Genomic DNA, 12,368 nt, shown 5'->3' on the forward strand with positions numbered 1-12,368 from the left:
AAGCCTGGGCTAAGTGGTAAAGAATCCACCTGCCAGTGCAGGAGACACGGGTTTGATCCCTAATTCAGGAAGATCCCACATCCTGCAGAGAAACTAAGCCTGTGCAGCACAGCTATTGAGCCTGTGCTCTAGAGTCGCAACTACTGAAGCCCACAGTGCCCTAGAACCCGTGTTCTGCAACAAGAGAAACCATCACAATGAAAAGCCCAAGCACCGAACCTAGAGAGTAGCCCCTGCTCACTGCAACTGGAGAAAGCCCTCACAGCAATGAAGACACAGCACAGCTTAAAAAAAAAATAGGCCTTTCCTTCTGATTCTCCAGGGAGTGGGGTGGGCAGGCCTAGGAGCCAAACTGGGCCCTGTCTCCCCCTCCAATGGCCATTGCTGCCCCTTCTTCCCAGAAAAGAGCAAGATGACACAGCAGCCCCTCTGGTTGCAGCCTCAGCCCCGGAGACCTTGAGCCCCAAGGAAGAGTCAGAACAAGTGGTCTGTGATCAGAGGTAGTTGGACAGTGGTGGAAGTCACACAAGGACACACAGCCTTTGCTCTGGCCCTGTCCAGGCCAGCTCAGCCCAGGGTTCCGGCACTGGGGCAGGGATTCTTCCGGGGAGGGTCCACCTGGCGTTCGGGGGAAGGCAGACTGGGAGGACAAAATGCCCACTGCAGTACCCAGGGTGGGGTGAGGTGGGGGAAGGGGTGAACAGGACTCTGACAACTCTGGCTGACCCGCTCTGCAAACAGCTGCTCCCTGCTGAGGTCAGCACCGGGCAGCTGGGTGAAGTGGGACTGGGTGGAGAAGGAGGGAGTGGACTTTCCAGACGACCCAGGGAGCAGTAAGAAGATTGCTCGAAGACTGCAGAGCCCAGTCCAGGCCTGACACCAAGAAGATGTATCTGGTCAGACTTGGCCAGGGCTTCTGCCTGTCATGCCCTGTTCCCTGGGTGGACTCTGACATCCCTTCTTCCTCAGCTGCCTTGGGGAGTAAAGCAAACCCTCCTGGGCAGAGGACTTGGGTGCCCTTTGACCTCACCTGACAGATACTCTGGGCTCTGTCTCTTACTGCCTCGTCTTCCCCCCGAAGGCAGCAGCCCAGGGAGGGGAAGGAACTGTGGGTGGGACAGCACCCCTCCCACCAAATTCAAGTCCATCTGAAAACCTCAGAATGTGACCCTGCTGGAAACAGGGTCTTTGGAGATGTAACTGGTTAACATGAGGTCACATTGGAATAAGGCTTCCCTGGTGGCTCAGCGGTAAAGAATTCGCCTGCAATGCAGGAGCCACAGGAGACTCGGGTTCTATCCCTAGGTCGGAAAGATACCCTGGAGGAGGGCATGGCAACCCACCCCAGTATTCTTGCCTGGAAAATCCCATGGACAGAGGAGCCTGGTGGGCTCCTACGGTCCATAAAGTCACAAATAGTCGGACATGACTGAGTGACTGAGCACTCACACATACTGGAGTCGAATGAGCCCTGTCCTTATAAGAGGTCACAACCAGAGCAGGCCACATGACCACGGAGGCAGAGACTGAGTGATGCGTCCACAAACCAAGGCGTGCTGGGACAGGACAGACTCTCAGAGCCCTGAGAAGGAACTGCCCTGCCCACACCTTGGTTTCAGATACCTGGCCTCCTGAACTGAGATGAAACACCATTTCTGTTACTTTAAGCCTCCCAGTTGGCAGTCATTTTTTCCTGTGGCCCCAGGAAATAACCACACCCCCTCCTCTCTACACCAGCCCCTTCCTCAGGCTTTTGAACCCACCCTATCCAGATGACCCTCGTCAGGGTCACGAGCCATCGCCTCACCGCCAAAGCTGATGGACAAGTCTTGAGTATACTTGACTTGGCTGAGTGTACTTGACTTGGCATGACTTTGTCCTTCTTGAAGTCCTTTTTTCATTTGGTGTCCAGAACACTACTCCTCCCCCCAGCCTCTGCTACTCCACTTTTCCTTCCTCATCATCCACCCTAAACAATGACTCGCCCCAGGGCTGGGCCTCAGCCTTCTCCTCCTTCCTTTCCTTGGTGACCTCATCCAGGGTTAGAGCTTTCAGCTCCATCTCCACTGACCACTGTCCTGTCTCCAGACCTGCAGAGTCACTGTGACATGCTGAGTGAGCATCACAAATGTCACTTCCCCACGTCCACGGTGCCCACCCTGGCCCTCGTCCCCACCCGCACCTTTCCTCTGGACAACCATCAGGGCTCCTCCCTGGCCTCCTGGTGGCCCCTCGTGCCCCTACCGTCCATTTCTACACAGCAGCCAAAGTGACCCTTCTAGGACATAAGATCAAACACCCTGCAGAGGTTGGGGTTGCTGCCTTACCCTCACAGGTTTTCCCACACGGCTCCTCCTAAGCCAGCCAGCAGTGCAGAGTGGGGCCCATTCATGTCTGATTAGGAGAGTAGAAGGCTAGAAGCCAATGGGGCCCTGGCACTGCCTGGCATTATTGTGGGGACAGAGGAGCATCCTCATCAGACACCAAGAGTGTGGAGGGGGCTCAAGCCTCTGGGCACTTCCAGTCTCCCCCCTCCACCCCAGGGTCCAGCTCAGGGGTGGCCTTCTCATAACACATGCCCTCTGCCTCCATCCCTTTAAGTTTCCCAAACAAGAAAAATTGCAAAGACATCTGACCTCCCATCTAATGCAGAGCTGACAGGGCATTGACCGATGACACCCATCTGGGCCTCCAGGACTGCTTTGGCAGAACCACTGCCGAGCCTTGTCCTGACTCAGCAGGGGAACAGTTCTGTTCGTGCACGCCCTGATTCGCCATGGGGGAACAGGCCCCTCCCGGCCGCTCTAAGGTCTGCCTTCTGTCCCAGAGCTGGGCACGTAAGCAGTGAAACTGTGCACTCCCGGCATCAGCACTGATGGACCTGTTTCCAGAGGGGCCAGGGCTGACCCGTTCTTGGAAAGACCAAGTCTCAGAAGCCTGGACCCAACAGTTCACTCCTCTGTCTGCACAGAGCAGGCATTAAAGGACTTCCCTGTGGTCCAGTGGCTAAGACCCTGAGCTCCTAATGCTTGGAGGCCGGGTTCAATCCCTGGTCAGGGAACTAGATCCCACATGCTGCGACTAAGAGTTCGCAAGCTGCAACTAGAGATTCCATATGCTGTAATGAAGATCGAAGACGCCACATGCCACAACTAAGACTCAGTGCAGCCAAATAAATAAATATTACAAAAATGGGGGGATGGCACTGAACTCCCTGGGGCTGTAGTCACTCTCTACTAGGAAGAGATAAGCAGGACTACAGGCCAGGTTCCCCTGAGACCCCGGGTCCCGGGCTCCCAATTCCTGCCCATCCCTGCACAGGGTAGGTGTGGCTGTGAACCTTCTAGCCTGATTTGTGGAGAGAGGGACTCATAGAACTTGCCCTGCTGGTTCCCTAGACCGGGTCTGAGTGACTTCCTCAGGGAGGTTACCTGCTGGATACACACCTGCCAGGAGTACCAGGAGGACCTACAGTGCTGGGCTACACAGGTGAGGTGGACACCCCACCTGGCTGTGGGCTCACTGCCCTCACCCTGTCAGAGCCTGCCAGGAGCAGCAAGGGAAAGATGGGCAGCAGAGGGTTCCAAAGAGAAACATCTGTACCCCATGGAGTACAGGGGATATCTGCTGTCGAATGAATGAGAGGTCACTGGCTTTCACTATGTGGGCAGCCCTAGTACCCCCAGGACGCAAAGCCCAGCTCAATAATACGATGGTTACTGTGCTAGAAGGTGATCAACTGCAGATCAAACCTGGAGGCAGGTCAACCAGAAACAAACCACATCTGTCAAAGACCATCCACCCACTGACCCTTTCATTCATTCAACCGTCCATCCACTGACCCTTTCATTCATTCAACCATCCATCCACTGACCCTTTCATTCATTCAGCCATCCACCCACCCACCCATCTACTCCGTTACTTATTCGTCCACCCATCCATCCATCTGTCCACCCCTCCATTCATCCATTCACTCCTTTAGTCACTCACTCACTCAACTATCCATCCATCCATCCATCCATCCATCCACCATCCAGCCATGAGGGGCTGCCATGTAATCTGCAGACTCTAGCTAGAAATCTCATCTAATCTGAGGCAAGGCAAGAGTCTGAGGATCTGAAAGTTGGGGTGTCTACTTAAAGACATTTAAATGCAACAACTGTAGACTTTTAGCTGGGCCCAGCCAGGACCAGCAGGGCACAGGGAGGCCAGGGACACCACCACCAAAAACAGAGCCGAGGACACTTACGGTCGAGTCCATTCAAGTAGCGCATGCGGATCTCACAGTGGCCCCAGACGGCACTCACTACAGGATACAGTTTTTTGCCCTTGAGTCCCCGAAAAGCTACTCCCATGTACTGTCCGTCCACAATGAAGCTCAGGGTCCCGTCGTCCATATCCAGGGCCACTAGGAAGGAGTCGGGGACAATGAACGTCTCGTCCGGCTCCAGAAAGGCCGGGTACGTCTTGCTTGGCTGGTTTTTGCCGTCGTGGTAGAGCCGGTTGCGCCCCAAGTCCCAGCCCCAAGACTCGTGGTTATTCCCAACGAGTGTTGTGTACCCCACGGAGTGCAGGGGGGCGTCTGCCGTTGCCACCCCCACCACGGCGTGGGTTCCCCGCTGCCTCATGGCCCACGTGATCTGCCATACGTGCAGCCCACGCGTGTACCCGACTTTGCCCCTGATGGCGTCCGTGCTCTGGGCCACCGGATGCCGGTGGAAGATGAGCTTATCGTCCTCTTTCACGAAGACGTTGAGTGAGCGGTCATTATTGTTCCAGGAGTGGAGTAGCTGGACGTCATAGGACACGGGAGGCATGTCCAGCAGCAGGTCCAGGCGGGTGGGCTTGCAATAGTCCAGACCCTGGAGCTCCTGCTTCAAGGGCCGGTACGTGGGGTCCCTCATGTCCACCGTCTTGATCCCTCCAGTGACCTTCTGCCCCATGTCGGCCTCCCGTTTCACCTGGTCACCAACTCCCAAGACAAACTCATCAATGGCGGGGCCACTTCTCCAGTTTTCAATCAGGCCGGGATGGCACTCCTGAGGGAGGCTGCTAGGTGATGTGGAGCATCCGGTGCTGCCTAGTGGGTGGGAGGAGAAACAGGAGGTGAGCTGGGGGTGCAGAGAGAAGGGGAGAAATCCACTAGGTTCATACATCACAGAGGCATGTCCCTCCCATCACATCTGATTCCGGGCAGACCGGAGCCTCTGCACCGAGTGACATTCCCTCTGCCCCTGCAGCTAGGTTAGCATAAAGGAGGGGGCCGTGCACCTGGAAGTCTGTGTGGAGAGGTGGCCTTGGGGGCAGGTGTTACGCCCAACTGTGTCAGGTGTCCAGCCTGAGGCTTGCGAATTCATCACTGTTTCTCAGGGCAGAAGGCCAAGTTGGCCTGATCACAAGGTCAGCTCAGGGCAGTGGGCGTCTCCTCTGGTCAAAGCAATGGGAGGCTTACTCCTAGCACCTGCTGTTTGGAGGGCAGGTGAATCCCTGCATGGCAGCAGAAACCGTTTGAGGTGCTGATTCCCAGTCCCTCCTCTCTCTTCCAGCACAGCCACCTCCGAGGATGTACCACCAGTTCACACTAGGGAAGGGAACCCCAGGGTGGGCATAAAACTCCTGGCTCAGTGGCTCCAGGGGGCACATCAACGCCCCCACCCAGCTGGCCCAGAATCAGGTGGGCACAGAGCTCTCACTACCACCCCTGAGTGGTTCTGGACCCACGTTTAGACAGCCATCCTCTCCCACCCACATTCTTCAACTGGTGTCTAGTGTTTGGCTCCTCCAGTCCCCACAGCCCATCTGGGAAAGAAGTCCGACTCCAAGACGACTCATTTCCACCCAGGCTACACCATCCCTGTGTCCTTTAAGGGAGAGCAGAGCCACAGGCTGGAGGGGAGAGTCCACTGTCTGTCCTCTCTGTTGGCAGCACTGGGAGGAGGGGCTGAAATGTGGGACAGATAGGACTCTGGTCACCCCCGCCACTCCAGTCCCCATTTCCTGAGCCTCACTCAAGAGAGAAGGTGCTTCCTGCCATCACAACCACTACCTCCCACTCCCCTGGCCCATGGGAGGGCCTCTTGGCTGCCTAGTTTGGGGGACAGGCTCCGAGGACTGGCTTCCCAGGTGACTCAGTGGTAAAGAATCCACCTGCCAGTGCAGGAGATGCAAGAGACATGGGTTCAATCCATGGGTAGGGAAGATCCCCTGGAGGAAGACATGGAAACCCACTCCAGTATTCTTGCCTGGAGAATCCCATGGACGGAGGAGCCTGGTGGGCTACAGTCAATGGGGTCACAAAGAGTCGGACATGACTGAGCATGAACGCTCTCACGCTCTCCCAGGACTGGCCAGACAAGGGAGCAGGCAGACTCCTGGCTACATAAACAGGAGTAAATGAGGACACAGAGGAGCTGGGCAAGAGGCCATGGGTGCCTGGCTGCTGGAGAAGCATCACAGGGTCACTTGTTCCCAGGAGCACGATGGTGCCTGGGACAAGGACAACACAAGGGAGCCCAGTGTGGGGCTGCAGTTAGCGTGTCATTTTCCCTCCAAGGTACAAGATGAAGCGTCTGCCAGGGGATGAGGGCAGGGACTGGCTGCCGAAGATCTGGCAACCTGGGACCACTGGCCTCCCCACTGGGCACCCAGGGACCCACAGGACCAGGAGGACAGGAGGGATCTGCAGTGAGATTGGCTTCCGATCTGGAACTGTTTTCTTCTCATCAGCTGGGACAAGATCTCCAGACATGCCCCATCCTCAAGGCGGCCAGGGGTCCTGGGAGGCAGGCTCTTGGCAAATGCCCATGTGGGAGTGCTTGGACCCCCTTATCTCAGCGAGTAGGTCATTCCTCTCACCCTCCAGGCTATCACCCTCTTGTCAGCTGGCTCAAGCCTCATAGCAGGAAGAACCTCTCTCCCTGAATCTCATGGGGTCAAAGATCCCACCCCACACCACCCATGAGAGCAGATGGAGAGAGTGAGGGGGAGGCTAGGGATGGGGTAGGGGGAGAGGAGACCTGGGCAGGTGGGAAGGAAGGGTGGTGGTGGGAAAGTCCTTCCAACACATTAATTTAAAATATTTGGGGAGAAATGAGTGGGAATGGAGAAGGACCACAGCAAGGAGGTTGAGGTCAAGTCAGAGATGGAAGGAGGGAAGGGCTGATAGGGTGGTGGGGGGAGAGGGGGACAGAGGGACAGAGGGAGCTCGTGGGCTAGTACATCTGGGCCTGGGCACACACGTAACCCCTACTGTAGCTGGATCAAACCAGTCAGTCCTAAAGGAAATCAACCCTGAATATTCATTGGAAGGACTGATGTCAAAGCTGAAGCTCCAATACTCTGGCCATCTGATGCAAAGAGCTGAATGACTAGAAAAGACCTTGACGCTGGGAAAGACTAAAGGCAGGAGGAGAAGGGGATGACAGAGGATGAGATGGTTGGATGGTATCACTGACTCGATGGACATGAGTTTGAGCAAGCTCCGGGAGATGGTAAAGACCAGGGAAGCCTGGAGTGCTGCAGTCAATGGGGCCGCAAAGAGTCGGACATGACTAAGTGATTGAACCACAACACAGCTGGACCAGGATCAGCAAACTCTCTGTCAAGGGGGAGCTGGTAAATGCTTTAGGTTTTGTGGGCCCAAGAGTCTCTGTGCAACTCCTCAGCTCTGCCTTGTCGCCTGAGAGCAGCCACAGACATCACATAAATAAAGAAGCCTGGCTGAGTTCCAATAAAACTTTATTTACAAGAGCAGACCAGGAGGTAGTCGTCCAACCCCACACACGGATCAGGGCAGCAGGAAAGCACGAGATGTTTGCTGGGAGGAATCGTGTGGCAGCAAGGTCAGTCCAGCCCCAGAATGAGGGGTCAGAAAAGACAGTGTAACCTCTCAGCAGCTGGTCAGCTGTCTGTCCGAATCAGCCAACTGCCTGCTCTCCATCTCCTGTCTACTTTCAAATGTGGCCGCAGGGACCCACTAGTCCTCTTTTTTGGGGGCTGCAGGGACCCACTAGCCCTCTTTTTTGGGACTATGGCCTGCCAGGGTGCTCCCCCCAGGCTCCTTCCCATCCTAGCCTCCAGACTCTGCATCATTCCTCTGCCAGCCCTGCTCCTGCGGCTTCTCATCTTCAGCCCTCTGCCTGAGACTTATCCGACGCCTTTCTGAGCCTCAGTTTGCTCTTCTGTAAGATGGGTGTCAAAGAGGAAAGCCCGTCTCCAGGATCAGAGCAGAGCACGTGGTTGTGAGGGTTCCATCTCCTCTCATACCCTGGGGGGTATGGGGGTGGGAGTGGAGGGGTGGGAGGAGAAGGGAAGCAGGAGTAGTGGGCAGTCACAGTCACAGGACAGGGACACTGTGATTCACACTGGTACTGCAGATGGACTCGCTTTCCCCCGAGGAGGGACACAGAGGGATACAGCTCTCACAAACACGGGTGCATACACACACACACACACACACACACACGTCACACTAGAAGCCTGGCAAGGCCTCATGGAGTCTGCATTTACTTTCAGGAGAGGGAATGAGATAAAAACTTCTGAGATAGGGACTTCCCTGGTGGTCCAGTGACTAGGACCCCACACTCCCTATGCAGGGAGCTGGGGTTCGATCCCTGGTCAGGGAACTAAGATCCCACATGCCACAACTAAAGATCCCAAGTGCTGCAACAAAGACCTGACACAGCCAAATAAATAAATATTTAAAAAATTAAAAATAAACATTAAAAAAGAAGCTCTGGAACAGAGGGGAGGGACGTCTTCAAAGCCCTGTGGTTGACTGGGTTGGACGTTTTCCACCTACCATGAACACGCCCCTCCCACCGGATGCCACACCCATCATGCTGGGATAAAAGTCAGCTCATGGTACACTGTGAAAAGGGATGTGTCTCGGACCCTCTAATGGGCAAGAGCCTTCCACATAGTGTCTTTCCTGGGATGGGGTGGCCCGGGACTCTAAGAACCCACCAGAGCTGCCCATTCACAATGGAATTCCAGGTGGACCCCCAGCGCTAAGTGGATGAACCCCTCCCACTGTCACCACCAGCAGCCAATTACATGCTCTTGGCTTAGGGTCTGGGGAACAGCACTCCTATCCCAAAGCCTGGCTTCAGAGAGGATTTGCTGGGGGCCACAGCTCTCCACCGAGAGGAAGACCAAAGCCTCACACAGCACCTTCCCTCCAGCTTCTTGGGCTCCTCCAGTGGGCTCTCTGCTCTCAGAGGGCAGGGGAACCAGATCTAGAATTGGAGGACGTGCCGGGAAGGAAGCCCAGAGCTGGACAGTGACCCCCAGTGAGTGGGGAGGAGTCAGAAGCACCTCTGAAGCCCACTGTCTGGGAGTCCAAGACCTGGGCCGGAGGAAGGGTACTCAGCCTTTGCTGATCTAAGGCAGCAATCCTCTCTGAAGCGGGAGGGAAGGGCACACTGATATCTGTCTCCTGGGCACACATGGTTGAGAACACATACACCCACGGTTTTCACTATGCAAGAGGAAAGTAATGCCGACAAGCTTCTGTCGCTGATGGAGGGACCAGCGAGCCTTGTGGGATGCACAAGGAACAGGGGAAGATGTAGGGGAAAGGCTGTTTGTGTACAGGTGTGGGCACGTATCCCAGACAGACAGACTCCACTGGGACATGCTTCTCGGCATATAGGTGCCACGTGACAGTCTCCAGTAAGGTGTAAAACATGCTGCAATCACCCACTGACCACGCTTCCAGGGGTCTTGTCTGTAAAACCCTGCAGCCCTGCACACGGACATGTGGGCAAAGATGCCCACTGCACCATGAACTCCAGCAGCTGTGGAGAGAAGGAGGTGGCCCCTCAGATGTGCTGACTTAACGTGACATGTAACATGACACTGTTATATTTTAAAAAACAAATTGGAGAACAACATGCAGAGCACGAACTGGCGTTTGTAAGAACAGAATTTTTAATAGGCATAGAGAAAGGTCTAGAAGAATAAACACCAAAACTGTCACAACAGTTAATACTGGAGAGTGGGGGGTGGGATGCATTAACTTTAAGGACTCTTTGAATTGAAAAAAAATTTAATGCATGTATTCTGTTTTGCAATGAAAAGGATGTTTAAGCACACAAAAAAGAATAAAAAGGTGGACATACACTGATTTAACACACTACATTCACAAGAGCAAATTGTTCTCAAAGCAACTCCTAAAGTCTTTCCACATGTGTCACTTCTTATAAAGCAAACAGAGGATAAATACTTAATTTACACAGGAAGATATACATGAAGGAGACAGCAGGGCATTTAAAATACAGGACAAGAATTCCCAGTTACAGCTCTGGAGCCATCCCCCCAAAAGAGGACAGTATTTCTACAATAAGTTTTCCCAAGACTTCTAATTGCACTGCTTTTACATCTCAAATTTTATTTTTTCCCAGCAAAAATGGGGTAGCTATTTGTTAATCCTAAAGGAAATCAACTCTGAATATTCATTGGAAGGACTGATGCTGAAGCTGAAGCTTCAATACTTTGACCACCTGGTGTGAAGAGCTGACTCACTGGAAAAGACCTTGAAGCTGGGAAAGATTGAAGGCGGGAGGAGAAGAGGCAACAGAGAATGAGACAGTCGGAAGGCATCACTGACTCAACAGACATGAGTTTGAACAAACTCTGGGAGATACTGAAGGACAGAGAAGCCTGGCATGCTGCAGTCCATGGGGTTGCAAAGAGTCAGACACGACTGAGGGAATGAAAAACAATAATCTGTTTTCGTGGGCTCCAAACAAGAAAAGACCTGCGCCATCCTCAGATGGGAAACCCAGCCATGGTGGCTATACGGGGCTCTGTGTTCTGCCAAGGCCAGGATGAGGAAGGAGGACCTCTAGGTGGCAGAGGCTGGAGAGGGGCAAGACCACCAACCTTGACTCAGCTGGGACAGCGCCCTCAGCACCTGCTGGGAATGCAACACTGTCCCTTCAATTAAATCAGCAGCTCCGCAGTTCCGCCTTCCAAAACAGCACTTTCGGATCAATTGGAAATGCTAAAAATTACCCTTTTGTTTTGTTGTTAAAGACAAAAAATGTTTGTTGAGCGAGCAATACCCTCTGTTGGAGACACGTCCAAGGTGATAGGTGACAAATGGATGGGACGGCGTGGGGAGGCAGGGGATACACAGAGGCGGTCGCTGTGGCCTGGCAAGCGAACACCCAACCCAGCTTTCAGCTCAGTTCCCCCTCAGTGCGTCCGACTGCCCCCAGAACAGTAAAACCATTGTTTCAACACGTGATGGGGAAAGAATAAAATTCAGGATGTGGAACAAGGTGACCTATTTATAAAGCCTCCTTTCACCTGCAGATCAAATAAGCTCCCTCCCTCCGCCTCCCCGCCTCACACAGCGCTGGTTGCAGCCGAGGATTTTGCAAGAGAAGCAGGCCTGAGCAATGGGCTATTAGATCAGGACACAGCTTCTGCAGCTGGGCTGTGTGGCAGAGAGCACAAAACTGGGGATTTGTGCTTCGTGAGTAGGGGCTCACGCTTTGGTGGTGGGAGCACCCAGGGAGGGTGTGCTCCGTGCAAGCCTGACCACAGAGCCTGGGCCAACATGCCACCAACCACAGGACAAAAGCCATGTTATGTGGCCATTACCACCTCTACTCTGTGCACCTATAGCCTTGAGGAGAGACACCCAGGAAGATACATGAAAGCTGTCTTCTTGCTCAAGCAGGGCTAGAAAAGTCAGCATCTGCCCCCAGAATCAACAAAAAGGATTGGACCTTTCTGGAAAGTTCTGATGAGTGGTTCTGGAGAGAAAAATCCCACACGGGCTGGAGCTCTAGCCTCTGACCTCAAAAGACCAAAAGATGCACCTGCCGTAAACACCTACGGAAGGACCCAGATTACTCATGGCACTTTCAGAAAGGGCTCGAATCAGTTGAGCCTGGCCTCTGGGAAACAGCATTCACATTCATTCAGAGACTAAAAATCATGAAAAAAAAAAGTCACGGCTGCAGCCGAGTTGAGGTTATGATGACAACGGCTCCGTTCACATGAGCAGCTCTGCTCCTGGGAGGGAGCTGAGTGACAATGACACACGGTGACCTTCCAGAAAGCTTTCTGAGACAGCAGCAGATGCCCAGTGAGGAGGAAGTCTAGTGGACTCCCCACGTCACTCAGGCTGGGAGGTCCATCACACTGGGTCTGCCCGGGCAATGCAGGAACTGGACGGGGGAGGGGTGTCTGTGGGAAGAGGGCAGGAAGGGAGCATGGAGGACAGTGTCACAGCCACTTCCCAGGGGAGAGCCCATGGGTGCCCAAGGGGGAAGGCTCAGGGATGCAGGTCCCTCCTCGCCCCACCCTGGATGGTGGCAGAAGCCCAGAAACCTCGGTGGACTGTTGGTCCCAGG

At 54.2% G+C, this 12,368-nt stretch overlaps 1 protein-coding gene across 2 annotated transcripts in view; it reads right to left on the reverse strand.

Moving 5' to 3' along the window:
- SPSB1 (splA/ryanodine receptor domain and SOCS box containing 1) overlaps positions 1 to 12,368 on the reverse strand; it is a 56,353-nt gene that overhangs the window by 6,627 nt on the left and 37,358 nt on the right. For both annotated transcript variants that reach the window (XM_010849929.1, XM_010849928.1), the window contains exon 2: positions 4,250 to 5,080. In XM_010849929.1, the coding sequence (XP_010848231.1) occupies positions 4,250 to 4,943 (694 nt within the window). In that variant the 5' untranslated portion in view covers positions 4,944 to 5,080. The remainder of the gene's footprint in view (positions 1 to 4,249; positions 5,081 to 12,368) is intronic.

Source organism: Bison bison, unplaced genomic scaffold, assembly GCF_000754665.1.
Source record: "Bison bison bison isolate TAMUID 2011002044 unplaced genomic scaffold, Bison_UMD1.0 scf7180017864289, whole genome shotgun sequence".
NCBI classification, from domain to species: domain Eukaryota; kingdom Metazoa; phylum Chordata; class Mammalia; order Artiodactyla; family Bovidae; genus Bison; species Bison bison.